Source organism: Ictidomys tridecemlineatus, chromosome 15 (assembly GCF_052094955.1).
Source record: "Ictidomys tridecemlineatus isolate mIctTri1 chromosome 15, mIctTri1.hap1, whole genome shotgun sequence".
NCBI lineage: Eukaryota > Metazoa > Chordata > Mammalia > Rodentia > Sciuridae > Ictidomys > Ictidomys tridecemlineatus.
Window position 1 is genome coordinate 34,493,158 of NC_135491.1, and position 18,638 is coordinate 34,511,795.

Here is an 18,638-nt window from a genome sequence, read left to right on the forward strand (position 1 = left end):
GGCTATTTTATCCAGTTTGGAGGATCCATGTGCCATCATAAAGTACAGGTTCAGTCATGACTGCTGGGTAAGAACAGTGACGTTCAGTGAGCACTCATTGGGACTGGGGATGTAGCTGAGTTGGTAGAGTGCTTGCCTCACATGCACAAGGCCCCTGGGGTTCAAACCCCAGCACCACACACACACACACACACAAAAAAAAAAGAAGCACTCCCTGTTTGCTTTATGACAATTATTTCATTCTCTTAACAACATAAGAGATCTATCATGATCTGAATTACAAGATGAGGATGAATAAATGGAACAACGAATAAACCACAGTCTACAAATACATCCTGTTTGTATTAGTTAGGAGCCTGGATTATGCAATATTTTCAACTAAATATTTTAGTGATAGTTCCTACTGTGTCATTTTTCTGTTGATTTTGTTCAGTGATGACTATATCTGGTTGGCTTATTTTAGGCACTGAATACATCCTAAATTCAAAAATAAATAAGTGAACATTGTTGGTAACTGTTCACAAGTGTATCTGGAGCTGGAATTATAAAAATACTATAAAAATCATGGGTGCTGGGCTGGGGATGTATTGGTGACAGAGTGCTTGCCTAGCAAGTGAGGAGACCCGGGTTTACTCTCTGGTGCAGGGGGTGCCTAGAGCCTGCCTTCCAAAATCCTGGATGTTTCCTCAGAGAACTTCCCGGGAAGGATAGGGATGGTGAGACCAGTGGTCACGGAAAAGGAAGAAAACAGATCTAATTGGCTTTCTATATTTGAATGTCCCAAAGTTCACTTCCCACAGGCCTCAGCACATGAAGTCTCATGAAGCACTGGTGGCAGCTCTTTTTCATCTTGCTTTCTAAAAATCCAAGTGGGCTTTTTCCAGAGAAAGGACTGCAAACCAGCCCCTCAGTATCCCATGACCCGCCCAGGCTCTTGCACGGAGCTGGGATGAGCAGGGTCTTATGTCACCAGCAGATTTCTCCCCAGCTCATCCTAAGTTCCACATTTCCTGCAAGAGCAGAAGCCCCTGCAGCCAGTTTCTTACCAAACATGACAATGTCGTTGTTCAGAAAGGGACCTCCGAAGACAAAGCGGATTTCATCCGTGTGGTCAGCTTTGACAAAGGCTGGCTTCGTGTTTTCAAAGACCTGAGGCCGGTGCTGAAACTCATAGAAGTACACAGGGGCACCAGCATCTGAGAGAAGGTTGGGGACGGTCAGGAGTGCATCAGGTGGAGCAAGGGGCTGGCCCTGCATCCCTGCAACCAAGTCCTGATTTACATACCCACAGGTGGGACAGCGCAGACAGGAGGTGACTAGCCCAGGTTCCCCCTTCACATTTGAGGTTAGAGTTTGCTCCTACAGCAGCCCTCATGACAAAGAACCCTCTACCCCTCCAGGCAGCCTAAGAAGGCAAAAGTTCTACTCCTCAAAAGATTCCTTCCTACTGAGCCAAGATCTACCTTGATGCAGCTTCCTCTTAGTGACTCTGGTTCAAATGTCGGGAGACAGAGTAAGGTTACCTCCTGGTTTCCTAGACAACCCATGAGCGTGCATCCTAAATTCCTCTCTTCTACTAAAGGTCTTGCTCTGGAATTCCCAACATACATGCACACACACACACACACACACACACACTTGGTTTCACTATCCCTTCTAGTCACTGGCTTGTATCTGCATCTTTTCCAGCAAGACCTCACCACACAATTGTCTTATACTTTTCTCCACTTCCCCTCCTCTGGTTCTGTTTTTATTGAAGTATCATTTGTGGATAATAAAAAGCACAGATCTTAAGTGGAGAGTTTGGTGAGTTTTTTCGAATGGTTAGGGAGTCCAGTAACCTCCAGCCCAGTACTTCCTCCATCCCAGAAAGGTTCCTTCTGGTCACGCACTTGAGAGACCACCAGTCTTATTCCTCTTACATAATTTTCTGCTCATGAACTTCTCATAATTGAGTTAATAGAATAGGTACTCTATTATATATTCTCTGGCTTCTTTTGCTCAGCATAATGTTTTTGAGTTTCATGAATGTTGTGTACGTACAGATTGATTCTTTTTATGATTCTTTTTATCACTGAGTATTACGCTATTGCATGGATATACCACAATTTGCTTATCCGATCATCTGATGATAGATATTTGGGTTGTTTCCAAGTTGGGGCTACTACAATTAAAGCAGCTATGAACATTCATGTTCATGTCCTTTTTTAATGGACATATACTTTCACCTTTCTTCAGTAAGTTGCAAGAAGCAAAAAGGTTGAATAATGGGGTAGGTGTGTTGAGCCTAATTTTTAAAATGCCAGTTTTCCAGAGTGGTGGTACCACTTTGCTTTTCCACAAGAAAGATCTGAGAGCTATGAACATTTCACAGTCCTGGGAATACTTCTTGGTATGGTTGGTGTCTCTTATCTTAGGTATTCTAATGAGCATAGTTACCTCATTTGGGGTTTATTTTGCATTTCCCTGATGATTAATGATGTTGAACACCTTTTCATGGGTTTTGAGACTTTCACATATTCTCTTTTGTGAGGTGTCTTTTCAAATCCATTACCCATTATTAGGAAAGACATTTTTATTACTGAACTGTAAACGTTTTTTTTTTCTATTTTGGGTATGAATTATTTGTCAGATAATTGTACTGTGAGTATTTTCTTCCAGTCTGTGGCTTGCCGTTTTTAGGTAAAATACACTTAACATAAAATTCACCACTTTAACTGTTTTAAAGTCTATAATTCAGCGGTTTTTAATCCATTCAGAATATTGTTCAACCATCACCACTATTTTAGGCCAGGAAAGTTGCCAACACTCCAAACAAAAGCCCCAGATCCACTAAGTAATTTCTCCATTCACCCCTCTCCTCAGCCCTTGGAGAATACAATTCTTTCAGTCTGGACATTTCATGTGAATCATACAACATGTAGCTTTTTGTGTCTGGTTTCTTTCAATTAGCACAGTTCCAAAGGTTCATCCATGTTGTAGCATGTATCAATATTTCATTCATTTTCTTGGCCCATTAATAATTCATTGTAGGACTATACAACATTTTTAAATCTATTCATCCATCAATAGGAACTTGGGTTACCACTGGGGACTATTATAAGGATGCTATGAACATTCATGTACAATTTTTATTTGAATGCCTGTTTTCAATTATCCTGTGTAGCTTCCTAGGGGTGGATGGGCTCAGCTGGGTAACTTTTCTGAAGAATGTCCACACTGTTTTCCAGAGTGGCTGCACCATATGTCCCCACACAGAGCATATGAGGGTTCCACAGCCTTCACAGCTGCTATAATTGGGATCTGGAATGTTCCACAAAGACTCATGTGATAAAGGCTGGGCCTCAGCATGTTGCTATCAGGAGTTGGAGGAATCTTTACAGGTGGGGCCTAGCCAGAGGCCTTCAGGACCCCAGGGTGTGCCCTGGAAGGGGACAGTGGGGCCCAGTTTCTTCCTCTTCTTCCTTGTCACCTCCAGAACATGAGGTAAACGGTTTTGCTAAGCTCCTTACTCCTTCCATGACATGTTCCCACAAGCCTTTCAGATCATTGACTGAAATCTCCAAAACCATGAGCCAAAATGAAACTTTCAACTTTATAGGTTGATTACCTTAGAGATTTTTTTTTACAATAACAGAAAATTGACTCACACAACAATCTTTGTGTTTTCTTCTTCTTCTTCTTCTTCTTCTTCTTCTTCTTCTTATTATTATTATTATTATTATTATTATTATTATTATTTGTTTTTTGTTTAAATGATGGCCACTTTAGCAGATAACACATATAAAAGAATGGAGGTGGATTCTTCCCTCATAGTATGTATAAAAACTAAGTCAAAATGAACCAAGACATAAATGTAGGAGATAAAGACATAAATGTATGTGATCTGGTGAATTTTGTGAATTTTATAGACTTTAGAATTTTCTAAAGTCTTATAAGATAACTCAGGGGTGAATTTCCCTTGTCTTGTATTTGGCAATGGAGTCTCAGATCTGACACTGAGCACATAGTCAACAAAAGGAAAAACAGCCACGTTGCACTTTTTTGAAACTAAAAACTATTGCACAGTGATTGCACATTATCAACAGAAAAGAAGGCAACCCAAAGAATGAGAGAAAATATTTGCAAATCATATATCTCATAAAGAATTAATAGCTATAATATATAAAGAATTCCTAAACTCAACAACAAAAACATCTCAGTTTAAACATGGGCAAAAGACTTGAGTAGACATTGCTTCAAAGAAAGATATACAGGTATCTAAAAATCATGAGAGAAGATGCCCAACATCTCCAATCATCAGGGAAATGCAAATAAAACTCATAATGAGGTATAATCTGACATCCATTAGGAGAGTTATTACTTTAAAAACTATAGAAAATAAATGTGGTAAAGATATGGAGAAATTAGGGGTGCAGCCACTGTGGAAAATGACATAGTAGCCCTCAAAAAAAATAGAGAATTACCATAGCATCCAGCAATTCCATCTGTGGCATACATCTGAAAGAATTGAAGGAAGGGTTTGAATAGGTATTTGTACACTCCTGTTCATAGCTGCACTATTCACAATAGCCAAAAGGTGGAAATAAACCAAATGCCCATTGATAAATGAATGAATAAACCAAACAATGGATGGGTATGCATAAAACGAAATATTATTCAGCCTTAAGAAGGAAGGAAATTTTGTCACATAAAACAAAACAAAAAAAATGAGGTAACTGAAACAGTCAAACTCATAGGTACAGAAAGCAGAGCTAGAGGGGATGAGGAGATATTTTTAACTAGATAAGAGTTTCAGTTTGGGATTATAAAAAAGATCTAGAGGAGTACTGTGATGGTGGATGCACAATAATGTGAATGTGATTCTACTGAACAATAAACTTTAAAATGGTTAAAATGGTAAATGTTTTGTTATGCATATTTTATCACAATTTTTAATGTAAAAGAAAACCAATATGCTGTTTAATTTCTCAATGTTGGTGAATTTGGTGAATTTTCTAGGCCTTTTTGTTGTTTATTTCTAACTTCATTCCACTGTGGCTAGCAAAGATATTCTGTATAATTTTCACCCTTCTAAATGTATTGAAATTTGCTTTGTGGCCTAATATACAGCTTATTCTGTAGGATACTCCATGTGCATTTGAGAAGAATATGGAGTCTGATTTTTTTGGTGCAATGTTCTTTACCTGTTTGCTCTGGTTAGTTTATGGTATTGTTCAAGTCTTCTGTTTTGGTCTTTATATTAGATGGGCTGCTATTGAAAGTGAAATTTTGACATTTTCAAAACATTATTTTAAAAATGTCTGTTTGTGGTCTGGGGATGTGGCTCTAGTGGTAGCGCGCTCGCCTGGCATGCGTGCATCCCGGGTTCGATCCTCAGCACCACATACAAACAAAGATGTTGTGTCTGCCAAATACTGAAAAATAAATATTAAAATTCTCTCTCTCTCTCCCTCTCTCTCTCACTCTCTCTTTAAAAAAAAGAAATGTCTGTTTGTCCCTTCAAATTTTCATTATCACTTTTTACTTCATGATTTTATGGTTATATTGTAAGGTGCATGAGGGCTCATAATTGTGATATCTTCTTAGTAGAGTCAACCTTTTATCCTTTTACAGCATCCTTCCCTTCTACCATAACAATTTTTGTCTTAAAATCTATTTTGTGTAGCCGGGTGTGGTGGCACATGCCTGTAATCCCAGCAACTCCAGAGGGCCAGGCAGGATAATTGCAAGTTTCAGGCCAGCTTCAGCAATTTAGAGAGACCCTAAGCAACTTAAGTTTCAAATTTTTAAAAATTTAAAGATTGGAAATGTGGTTCAGTGGTTAAGTGCCCCCGGGTTCAATCCTAGGTAAACCTCTCCCTTCATAATTATTTTTTTCTGACTTATGCAATCACTCCAACTCTCTTTGGTTACTCTTTGCACAGAATATGCTCTTCGATTCTTTCACTTTCGAACAATTTATATCTTTGGTTCTAAAATGAGTCTCTTGCAGACACCATGTATCATGTTTTCTTTAGTCCATTCTGCAATCTCTGTCTTGAGAAGTTAATCCATTTACATTTACTATAATGATTGATAAGGAGAATTTATTTCTGTCATTTTGCTATTTGTTTCCTATATAACTTTCATCATTTTTGTTTTTCAGTTCCTCCATTTTGTGTTAGAGATTTTCTAGTGTATCATTTTGATTCCTTTTTTATTTCTTTTTCTGTATTTTTTTTTGTTTTTGAAGTGATTGTTGTGGGGTATTATAATTACCAACTTATACTAACCTAGTTTAAATGAATATCAACTTTGTTCTACTAGTACACAAAAAACTTATATAGATCCATATCCTCTTTATGTTGTTAACATCCAGAAACTACATCTTTATACATTGGGTACCACTAAAATAGATTTATAATGATAGTTTTATTCAGCAGTCTTTTAATCATAAAGAAAAAAGAGTAATTATAAATCAAAAACATATTAATACTGACTTCTATATTTACTTATATAGTTACTTTTAGGGGTGTTCTTTATTCTTTCTTGTGGATTTGAGATATGTTCCAATGTTTTTGTTTCAGATTTAAGAATTCTTTTTAGTATTTCTTCTCAGGTAGGTTTACTACCTACAAAGTCAATTTGTGTTAACCAGGAGTATAATAATTTCTCCTTCACCTGTGAAGGATAAGTTTGCCACATATAGATTCCTTGGTTGGAAGGCTTTGTGGATGTTTTTCCTTCCTTCCTTCTTTCCTTCCTTCTGTTCTTTCTATCTCCACTTTAAAATGTCATTACATTGCTTTATGACCTCCATTGTTTCTAGTGAAAAAAACAGCTGTTAATCTTATTTAAGTTACTTTGTACATGGCAAGCATCTTCTCTCTTATTGCTTGCATGAGTTGATCTTTGTTTTGACCTTTCATTGTTTGTTTATAATGTGTGTCTTTGCAGTCTTTGAGTTTTTCTTATTTGGGTTTTACTAAAATTTGGGGTATGTATATTCCTGTCTTTCATCAAATTTGGGGTATTGTGACCTTTACATTTCTTGCTGACTTTTTTCTCTGTCCTCTGCTTCTTGAGCTCCTATTATGGACATATTGAGATAGTCAGTGTTATTCCAGAGGATTCTTAGGATCTGTTTGTTTTTATTTGTTATTTTTTCTTTGTGATTCCCATATTGGAGAATTTCAATCTTCAATTTTATTATTCTTCCTTTGTATGCTCAAATCTGCAATTTATTCCCTATAGCAAATATTTCATTTCAATTATTATACTTTTCCACTCCAAAATTTTTCTTTGGTTTATTTTCACATCTTTATAAATTCTGTCACTTTATTTATATTCCCTAATTGTTGATAAGATATTCTCAAGAATTTCCTTTGGTATTTTTTTCTTGGTTTTCTTTAGCTATTTAAATATATTTAAAATAGTTCATTTAAAGTCTTTTCCCAGTAATTACAATGTCTGGACTTCCTCAAAGACAGTTTCTATTAATTTCTTCTTTTCCTCCCTGAATATGAATCACACTTTCTTATTTCTTTGCCTGAATTTTTTTTTTGCTAGAAACTGGATATTTTTAAGTATTATAACATGAAAATTCTGAACATCAGATTTTTCCTTCTCCCTAGGGTTTCTACTAATCAGTATGGTTGCTGTTGTTTATTTGTTTACTGATGGTTTCTCTGCGCTAATTTTATAAAGCCTGTACTCTTTATCATGTGTGGCCATTGAAGTCTGCATTCTGTTATTGTAGTGTTTAATCTAATGATTTAACAGGTCAGCTGAGATTTACATAAATGCCTGACGCCAACCAACAAAAGAAAGAAATTAAGAAAGAAAAACAAATGAATAAATATCTTTTCAGCCAGGCTGAGTGTGTGTGTGTGTGTGTGTGTGTGTGTGTGTGTGTGTGTTCAAAGACACTTTTAACACTTGGCAGGGTAGTTTACCTTAACCAAGTCAACTTTAGTCTACATTAGCTTTTTCTTTCTGCTTGAACAGAGCCTGAAGGTCAGGGATGAGGAGAGAACATAGGGCCTCCTGAGGTTTTTTCCTAGGATTTTTTTTCCTAGGTTTCTAGATTCCCAGGAACAATTGGGAGCTGTTCAAGCTTTTATTACCCATTGCTGAGCCTTTTCTCCTAAGCTTTTCAGTTTGTTTACTGTTTGCACCAATTAATGTCCCTTGCCTCTAGTGGCAGTGACAAATGCACTTACCTTTAACAACTTTTGAATGATACCTTTCAGGTAGTTGTCTCATCCTGATTTCAATGTAATAAAGGAAAGTCTTAGGTAGTAATTTTGAGATAGTCATTTACAGAACTACAAGACAAGTCAAAACAAACAGCCACAATTATTTGAGAATAAAGTCCATTTTTCTCCTTCCAATACTAACATATTACACCTTAAATATGGGTTATTTAAGACCACTGCCTTGCTGTGTAGCAGGGGGTGCTTCAAGAGTAAGTGAAAATGACATAAAACTCTATTAACGAGATGTATAGGTTTGTGTCTTAATTAAATGTTCACCTGCTGTCTATAAACTCTTTGTAGAGTTCTAAAAAATATTAACCCAGACAGTCCTTGCCTGTTATTCACTAATTTTGTGGGGGAATGGGCTTTTGAAATTCTGTACTCCCCCATTTTTACTGCCATCATTAACAGGTTCTTTGGACAAGCAATCTAATTTTATTTTAGTTTAGTAAAACTTTAGCTTATATATTTGGATTTACAATTCATCTCCAATTAGTTTTTATGTATGGAGTGAGTTAGGAGCTGTGATTCACTCTTTCTTTCACATGTATATAAAGTTATCCCAGCTTCATTTTGTTTTTGTTTTTTGTTTTTGGTAGGGATTGAATCCAGGGGCATGAACCACTTAGCCACATTCCCAGACCTTTTTATTTTTTATTTTGAGACAGGGTCTCACTAAGTTGCTGAGGCTGGCCTTGAACTTGGCAATCCTCCTGCCTCAATCTCCCAAGACTCTGAGATTGCAGGTGTGGGCCATGCACCCAACCTCAGCTTCATTCATAACTGTATAGAGTTAGTCGTATAAGAGAGAGTCTTCTAGACTCCATCCTGTTTGTCTATCCTTCAACCAGTACCAGACTTTCTTAATTACTGTAGTTCAAAGATAAGTTCTAAAATCAGGTGAATTATATGTCCTTCAACTGGATTACTCTTTTTCAGGATTGTCTTGACCATCCTTGTTGCCATATAAATTTTGGAATGAGATTATTTCTCTACGACTATTGGAGAGGCTTAGATTGATATTGGGATTACATTGAGTTTATAGATAAATTTCCCTACTTCCTCTGGAGCCCATTTTAACCAGGTCTTTACTCCCTTGTCATTCCATCCAGGTAGTTCTCCTCCAGGTTACTAGTGACCCTCATGTCTCCACATTCAGCAGTCAATTCTCAGTCTTCATCTCACTTGTCACCTTAAGAGAGCCCTGTGCAACAGTGGCCTCCCACAGCACCGTGTCACTGGTGACCCCTGACCTGCTTTTCTTCCATAACATTTATCACCATCTAACGTACTCCACATGTTCTCGTCTATCTGTTACAAGTCTCCTTGCTTTGTGCACTAAATCTCCAGGATATAGAACAGGGCCAGGGAAATAAGAAGCCCTTGAAAAGATTTGTTTAAAAAGGGAAGGAACAGAAAAGAAAAGGAAGGAAGGAGGGAGAAAAGGAAGAAAGGAAGGAAGGAAAGAGGGAGGGTGGAGGGGAAGCAGAGAAGGTTTGCCCCCACCATACCATCATCTTTCTGATTTTTACATTACTCCTTATGGCTAAGATATTTGTGAAAACAATTCCAGAGAGAGAGAGAGAGAACAAAAACCTGGGGCGGAAACTCAGAAACCCAGAACATTTATAAGGAGATGGAAATTTTCTACATGATCATAAAGAAGGGGAAGGAATAGAACAAGCACTGATCAGTGTAACCAGACTCTGTGAGGCAGGGGAATTGCAAAAGTCAGGGAGGTATGGTTCCATCACAGACATACCAGAGAACTTCCCTCCGTGAGGGAACCGAGGGGCAGAGCAGGCAACTGGTCAGGAGACAACACAGAGCCCTGTGGCCACAGGTCTTATGGGGCTGTGTGCCTGGAGAGTGCTGTTCAGAGACTCACCTCTGTGATATTGAGCCGTAACTATAGCAGGGACCACAAAGAACACATCTCCAAGCAAGTCCAGGAGACTGTCTCGGATGTCAATCAGGGAGTTCTTGTCATGGAAGTATTCTTTAGACACAGTGTACAAGTATTGGGTAGAGATTTTCTGTAAAAAGTCATGGTTAGAGGAGATCCGGGTCAACAGACATGGCTGACACATTAAGCATTAGCCTGGGCAGGCATCATTCAGAATCATTGCCTCATTGAATCCATGTAGCCCTCCTATGATCCAAGTATCAAAATTAGCTCCATTTCAGAGAAGAAGACTGACACTTAGGCAAAGTGGTTGGTGGAACCGTGATTCCTCTAGAAGTCTATTTGCACCCAAATACCATGCTCCTAACCACAATACACATGCCTCTCTTCCATGTTTCAGAAAGAGTGACTCCTGAGCAAAACAAGCTACATCATTTGTGGGGCTTAGTGAAAAATGAAAATGTGGCAACGGCGGAGCACTATATCTCATGGAGGACCCTTTTGAATGCAAAGCCTTTTATGACTACACCTGCCACACATCCAGGAAACTGGCCCTGCTCCTAGGACCAGCACTGCCACTAGCCCTTTGCCATTTTACCTGAGCTAGATAGTCTCTTGAATGTATTTGGAGGATTTGCCTGAGATGTGAAGACAAAAGCATGCTCCTGGCACAAAGTGGGTCTTCAGATCTGCTGGTTCCCCTGAGCCTCCTTCTTTGACCTGACACCAGCCTGCCTCAGTCTTCTCCCCGTCAACTTGCCCCAAGCACAAACAGTACAAGGTGGAAAGTAAACTTTCTGAGGATTCAAGGGTCTCCCTCATTGATGATGCTTTAGGTGGGGGGCCTGGTGCTCTATGAGATGCTGGACAATTTGCTGCAAGTTACACTGCTACCAATAATTCAGTGGCATGACCCTTGGTAGTTTTCTTTGGAATTTGGAGGAGGCCACATATAACATATCTGGCAGTTTTGCTCAGAATCATTTATCAGGTCCTCAGAGAGATGATCGTTTTTAATCTAGCCTAAAATGAGGGTGGGCTCTGCAGCAGATGTAGGCCACCATGAAAGGACCTGGCCACTTGAACCATACAGCCAGCAGACCTCGAGGTACTGGAGACATCCACAGCGGGTAGAGAAGCTGTGAGGAGTGGAGTCCCCACAGACTCTCACAGTGTTATGCTTTGGGTATGAGGTGTCCCTCCAAAGCTTACAAGTGAGACAATGCAAGAAGGTTGAGAGGAGAAATGATCGGATTATGAGAATTTTAACCAGATCAGTGAATTAATACCTGATGGGATTAACTGGGTGGTAACTAGCCACAGGTGGGTTGTGGCTGGAGGAGTGCTTAAATTGGGGCCGTGGCCATGGGGTATATACTTTGTAGGTGGAGAGTGGAGTCTTTCTCTGCCTTCTGACATGAGCTGCTTCCCTCCGCCACACTCTCCTACCATGATGTTCAGCCTCACCTCGAGCCCCCCCGAGGAATGAAGCCAGCCTTCTCCATAGAAGACCTCTGACACCGTGAGCCCTCAAATAAACTTCTCCTCCTTACAGTTGTTCTGGTCAGATGGTTTAGTCACAGCAGTGAAAAAACTAAAACACCTAGCATCCAACCCTAGGGTTCTGAGCAAAGGCTATATGGTCTGCATCAGAGAACTATTTACCATTTACAAAGCAGCTCCTGCATTCTGGCAGGCTTAGGAGAGCCATCACACCCTTCCCTTCCTCGTGCACCTTCCCACACAACCTACTCCATGCCCCTGGGACTTGGCTCAAGATACCATCTCTGCTTGAAATGTCACCCTTCTCCAGCATTCCCCTGCTCTAAGAAATGGATAAATGACCATCTCCTCCATGAGGCATCTGCCATCTGGCCAGAGAAATTTCACCATCCAACTTATATTTTAAATATCTCTCAAACCAAACTTAGTCTCAATTCTCATTATCAGACAGCCAAGAATCCTCAAACATCCCTTGCCAAGCCTTATTAGGGCCTAAGGGATTTCCTGCCCCCCCCCCCCCCCCCCCCCGGGTTGGGCCCACTTAGTGGCCGGAAGGCACTTTCTAAAGTGGAAATGGAATCATTTGCTTTTCATTCTGCTCCCAGACCTTGGGAGGAAGTTCACCTTCCTTCTCAGCTGCCAACAGCTTCAAGCCTCTTCGCCTGCTGCTGTCCAGCCCTCAGCTGATCTCTGCAGATCCCTTAGTTCCCGGGTGGTCCTCAGGGATCTTCCCAAGCTCCTCTTACCCAGGACCCTTTAAAATTCTTCTTTCCAGTGGAACCCCTTATGGGCACTAAAAGGCTCAGGCTCTGCTCTTCTTATGCACTGTCATGTCCGTGCACCTGACATTGCACCCCAGTGCCTAGGGAAATCCCGGGACATGTCAATAAATATTTGTTCCGTTCATTTCAATCAGTGAATGAAATGAATCAGCACTGAGTACATGCTAAATAAATATTTACAGAAAGAAGGAAGTTGGAAGGAAGGAGAGAAGAGAGGAAGGAGGGAGATATGTCTCTACACCCTAATGTCTAAAGTAAGACGTGATGCTTCCATGTCTTACTTGAGTGAATGATTGAGTAATAAATGAATGAATGACTCGATGATGGTATGGCTGGAACATAGCATAATACCTAGAGAGCATGCAGTAAATATGGTTCCCTAGTCCCATGTGGGTTTCAGAATTCAGAACCTTTTAAATTTTAGATAGATAATACAGTACTTATGCAGTGTGTTATGTAACATGCAGGGGTGGGAAGCAACACCCCAACACCCACATTAGTATGCCCACATAGAAACATGAATAGTAAGATAAATACAGTGAATGAACATATTGGGACAAAAAAGCTTGGCCACTGATGAGTCTAGGTCAGGGTTAGCCCATAACCTGCCATTGAGTTATAAAAAGCCTTTGGATTTTTGGTGCCCTTTGGATTTGGAGAGTGTGGATAAGGGATTGTGGGCATATACTTAGTAAAGTTCTGTTGAATCAATGAGTGAATGAGGAATATCTATATGCCAGTGTCTATGCTCTAAGAATGTTTGTGCAAATTGGGATGAACTTCCCAAATGGATTTCTGGAGAGCCACCACATCCCAGTTCACTTACCAAGAAGGACTGTAGCAAGTTAAAAGCATGAGTCTTGTTGGAGCCTTTGAGGATGTCAGGAGTCTCCAGCTGAGGAGAGAAGCAGAGTATCTTCTGTGAGCCATTGGGTCTTCCAGAAGTAAATCAGTTTATTCAAGACCTGAACACCTGACGCTGATGGGGTGGGAAGAGCAGGAACCCTCTCAGCCCCAGGAGCTATGTAGCAGCCTTGGTGAGATATATAATTAATAACTTCTTCTTCTCCTCACATTTGACGGCCATTCCCTGTCTGACCCAGGGCCTTACGGGTCAGAAAAGTCCCTGTTACAAACTGAGTTTATTTTATCCCTCCTCAAATTCATATGGTACCATTCCGCCAACACCTCAGTACATGGCCATATTGGGAAATAGGACCTTTAAACAGGTGCTTGTGTTAAAATAAGGCTGCAACAGTGGGACCTCATACAGTCTGACCAGGTTCTTATATAAGAAGTGAAATTCAGACACACAGAGATAAGGAAATTGAACACATGGGACAAGACTACGGGAGGACAAAGTTAGAAAGCAGCCATCTACTAGCCAAGGAGAGCGACCTCAGAAGAAAGCAAAGCCCACTGACACCTTGATCTTGGAACTATGAGATATATTTCTGTTGTCTAAGCTACTGAGTCTATGGTTATTTGTTACAGCAGCCTGAGATGACTAATACAAGCCACAATTTGGCTTTGACACCAAGTTTCAAGAGGAGTCAGAAAATCTCAAAGGTAGTGGTTCGTTATACTCCTTCTAAAGACCTGTACAACCAGGGCCTCTGAGAAGCCACCAGTGGGAGGTAGTCAGCGTGGTTGAGAACACAAGTGCTGTGGAGCCAGACAACCTGGATTTGAATCCCTCCCTTGCCATGTACCTGCTGTGAACCTGGGGACTAACTTAACTCTTCTTGCCTTAGATGCCTCGTTTATAAAGATGGAGATAGCAAAGTCCCCGCAGGACAGAGCTGTGTTGAGTACTGAGTAAGCTGATATTTATAAAGCATTTTCAAGGATGTTTGGTATGTAGCAAGAGCTTCATGTAATTGTTTATTAAATGATCATTTCCTGGCAATAATACAGCTTAAAACATCAGGGGGTAGAAATACTGTTGACTGATCAAATGAATTTCCTTGGTACCTTTTCTGTTGAAAATCTTGGGGGAATGATTCACCAGGAAGATATTTGTTCAGGAAACTCAGGGAACACCCAGTGTGTCATTCAACACATCCACAAACATATTTTATATACTAAAACTCCTCAGTGTACAGTAAGGATCTGAGATTTGGTTTGGGAGGGTTACCTATGGTCTCCATCAGCCAGGAATGGGTTTAACTGCAAGTTTATATGGAATATTTATACCCATGTAGGCCCTTGAGCTCTGCAGATATGAGTACCAATTCCCATTCCATCACCAGAACAAATTCCAATAGCCAGCATTTACTGAGCACTTACTACATGCCAGGCTATTTGATGTGTACCTGTGAGGTGAGTCCTAAAATTAGCCCTAGAGATGAGAGAACAAATGTTTAAAGAGGCTGAGCTACTCACCTAATGTCACAAATCAGATAAGCAGAGAACTTGGCATTTAAAGATGGGGCCTACATGCATAAAAATGATTCACCACTGGGTTCTTATAGGACTCAGTTGGCTCTCAAAGCAAGTCCACCTCATTTACTTGGCCCTTCTGCACGCAGCCAAAATTTCCCTTTCTACTTCTCCACCCTGTTGTATCAAAGCTAGGGAGACTAATGCAAAATACTAGCACCATACTGTTTGGACTTTTCATCCACTGAAATTATAAACCACATACACCTCTCTCATTTATATTACCTGGTACCTGGTATTCTGTCATAGCAACCCAAACAGACAAAGAAGCCCTGTTTCAGACAGATTATCACCAGGTACATGGTGATGGGCTGTAGCCCTCATAACGCTGTGTGTCATCTATGAAAATGCCAGCCACTGCTGAGGTGGCTGCAGGGAGAACAGCCAGGATTCTCACCATGGGCAGCAGGAAGCCACACTCGTGGTTATTGACTCCAATGATAGAAGGAATTGCTTTATATGTTTTGTGAATCAGTACATCTAGTGGGTCTTCAGGAAAGAATTTACCATCAACCACTCGAGTGAAATGTTTTGCTTTCTGCAATAAGAGAAGAAAAATCAGCATCTATTCATGTTCCCAAAATTGCTGTCCCCAAATCCTTTGAGACAGGATTTGGGGACAGCAAACAGATCTAGTCAAGGAGTGGTCAAAATGCATGAAAAGAAAAGGAAAAATTTTGGCCCAGTCCAATGTATTAGTTTCCAATCAGCCCTGCCACTTATCTGGGCAGAAAGGCTGAACTTTTCTATTTTTTTTCTCATCTACTAAATAGAATAATAATAGTATTTAAGACAAATAATGACTTTGTACAGGATTTCTCAAAGTGTGGTTCTTAGACCAGCGGTACTGATATCATCTGGGAATTTGTTAGAAATGCAAATTGGCAGGCCTCACTCTGGGCCTCTCACTTTGGAAGTGCAGCCCAGCAAACTTCTTGTGGCAAATCCTCCCAGTGATTCTGAGGCATAGCCAAATTCGGTGGGCAAAATGGGGAGGAATGGAATAACCTGGACAGTAGGGATTGGTACAGCCAAATTCCTGAGACGTCAAAGCACCGTACTGTGGACAGGGCAGATATTTTGGGGGGTCTCAGAAAGCAACAGCTGACTGTGTTCATAGCTTTGTTTGTTTGTTTCTGTTTTGGGGAGTCAGGCAGAAAAGAACACACAAAAGAGCCCGACAGCATCAGGTCAAGGATGTATTACCCATTCGTGGGCTCTAGCACGCAGATATTCAACACATGCCAAATAATTAACATGTTTGAATTTGACAGATGATCGCCTTGATCTTTCAAGGACTAGCAAAGATTATCAAAACTGGAAGGGACATAAAACATCATCTAGTCCAGACTTTTCCATCTAGTGATGGAGAGTTTGCCAACAGTCAGCCAGACCTGGCTTGAACATTTTCAGAGGTGGGCCCCTCCCTGCCTCTTAAAGCAGCCTGGTCCTTTTACAGACAACTGAGGTTTTTAGAAAGTTCTCAGTTATAGGAAACCAAAATGACTTGGTAATAGACTCTCCAGCTCTTGAGGTCAACTTTGGCCTCTGGAAGCATGTGGAACACGAGCTGTCCATCTTCCCAGGCAGACACCTTCAATGTCTTAATGATGACCCTTGTATTTTGCCGGACCTTTTCCAGGCTAAGCAGTATCCATGCCCCATCAAGTTCTTTAAGTCACCTATACATGTTCTATACCCCACATTGTTCTTTACAGTTATTACCACGAATCCCCACTTTTTTTTTCCAAGTCCCAAATCAAACTAAATAACAGAGGGGTAGGATTTTCCATCAATCCATTCAAAGCACAATCCTACCCTGAAACTCGCCCCTCCCTCATTACCTGGCTGAGATTCAGCAACTCCTCAGGGGATTTTGCCCTGAGGCACTTCAGTAGGGCCTGGGAGTCCGAGGCATTGGAGCCACAGGCTTCTGCAATGATCTGCATCTATTTCCAGAAAAGGAGCAGGTCAGAGTATGGCACTGAAAGCATTGACCAAAATGAAAGTTGGAGAGTGTCTTCTGAGCAGCCTGCTGCCCTTCCCCAGCCCCACACATTTATTTGGAAGGTATCATTAAGTGTATATTTAGTCTCTGGCCTGCACTTCCTGTCCTCTTTAGCAAATACCAGAGATGGAGACTGGGATTTGACAGCCCATGGCCGTGGACTGGAATCAAGGTTCCTGGTCCACAGAGAAGTCAGTCTTGTGAACTCAGCTGCATGGGCACCAGGCCCCAGATGGAGCCAGGAGCCCCAGGATTGATGCGTGATTTTGAAAGCTCCTTCCTCATCAGCTGAGGCACCATTCTAGATGAATGCTTGGCTTGTCAATTCTGCTCAAGCCCCAGCTACTCGCACAGCCTGCAGCTCCCGGGCTTTTTCCTGTCTCTACAGACCAGGGTCACTCCTCCTCCTCCTCCTCCTCCTTCTTCTTCTCCTTTTTTTTTTTTTTTTTTTTTTTTTACTTTTTTCCATGTTTTGTATTTAAAACTTTGTGTTTGTTTCTATTTACTTTTATCCACTCTCTTTCTTCAAGGCCCAGGTCCTTCCTCTTGAAATGGCTTTTCTGTCAGACCATTGCATCCCCCGCAAACCCCTTCTTCCTACAACCTCCTGTCACCCCAGGGATCCCCCCACTTCCTTGCCTAGCTCATTGCCCTGTCATTGAACCCTCCATAATGGTAGAATTTGTCCTTGCTTATTCTTCTAGGAGTCATGGATACTCTGAGAATTCAAGGTAAGCTGCAAATACTTTAGCAGGGGAGAGTGCACAGCGTCTAGAGTCTTCATGCTATTGAAGCATTCAAGGACCACCTCCCACACCTACCCACAGACACCAGGTTAAAAAAAAGAAACCTGTGATAAAAATATCAGTCTTCTCAAGTTTTATACATCCTTTCCCCACTGATAAACCCACAGGGCCTTGGGAAAATAGTAGGCACTCAATCAATGTTTCATAAATGAATAAATACATGTGAAAACTGAAAGTAACTGTGTCAAGAGTATTTTCACAATTTTGTGATTCCACATTTCTGTGTTTTGAGTTCACTGTTATTGGTTATGTGATATTTAAGAAAATGCATCCTATATGTCAGGCATAGTGGTACACACCCATAGTCCCAGCTACTTGGGAGGCTGAAACATAAGGATCAATTGAGCTCAGGAGTTGGAAACCAGAAATATCTCATCTCAAAAATATATATAAAAATAAAAAGAGACAGGCACCTCTAAGATGATTACTACTCGGGGAACAGCTCCGTAGCCTGGTGTTTGATTAATGTGTGTTGAATGGGCCAGTTCATCCAATCACCCCTTCGTTCATTCAGCAAACATTTTTGGTTGCTTAGTATATACCAGGCATTATGCCTGAGGCATGAAGGACAGAGAAACCTTGTTCTTCAGGTCCTTACTGTAAGTAGGGAGCTAAGACAAGATGACAGATAGCAAATATTGGGGACATACGCCCCACCTCACCCCCTTCAAAATCCCATGCCCAACACCAATGGTCAGTCACAGTGTTATTTCCCATTGAGTTGGAAACAGCCTCAGAATCTTTCTTAACACAGTAGTCTACATTGCCATTCCCTATAGAGTAGAGTAGGTATAAAAGATGATCTGCATAGACTCACAAAACTGAATTATGTCCTCAGGGAGATAATAGTGGACAAGATGTGAGACCTGTAATACACATACACACACACTCAGGTGCAACAGTGATGTTGCATTCAGTATCTGGATCCCTTTGCTGCTGAGCCAGGTCTTC

The 18,638-nt window shown here is 40.7% G+C and overlaps 1 protein-coding gene across 1 annotated transcript in view; it reads right to left on the reverse strand.

Moving 5' to 3' along the window:
- Ces5a (carboxylesterase 5A) overlaps window positions 1–18,638 on the reverse strand; it is a 33,342-nt gene that overhangs the window by 1,181 nt on the left and 13,523 nt on the right. The window contains exons 7-11 of the mRNA XM_040279582.2: window positions 16,718–16,822; window positions 15,271–15,411; window positions 13,258–13,326; window positions 10,129–10,276; window positions 1,047–1,196 (exon numbers count right to left, since the gene is read on the reverse strand). Of these exons, the coding sequence (XP_040135516.2) occupies window positions 1,047–1,196; window positions 10,129–10,276; window positions 13,258–13,326; window positions 15,271–15,411; window positions 16,718–16,822 (613 nt within the window). The remainder of the gene's footprint in view (window positions 1–1,046; window positions 1,197–10,128; window positions 10,277–13,257; window positions 13,327–15,270; window positions 15,412–16,717; window positions 16,823–18,638) is intronic.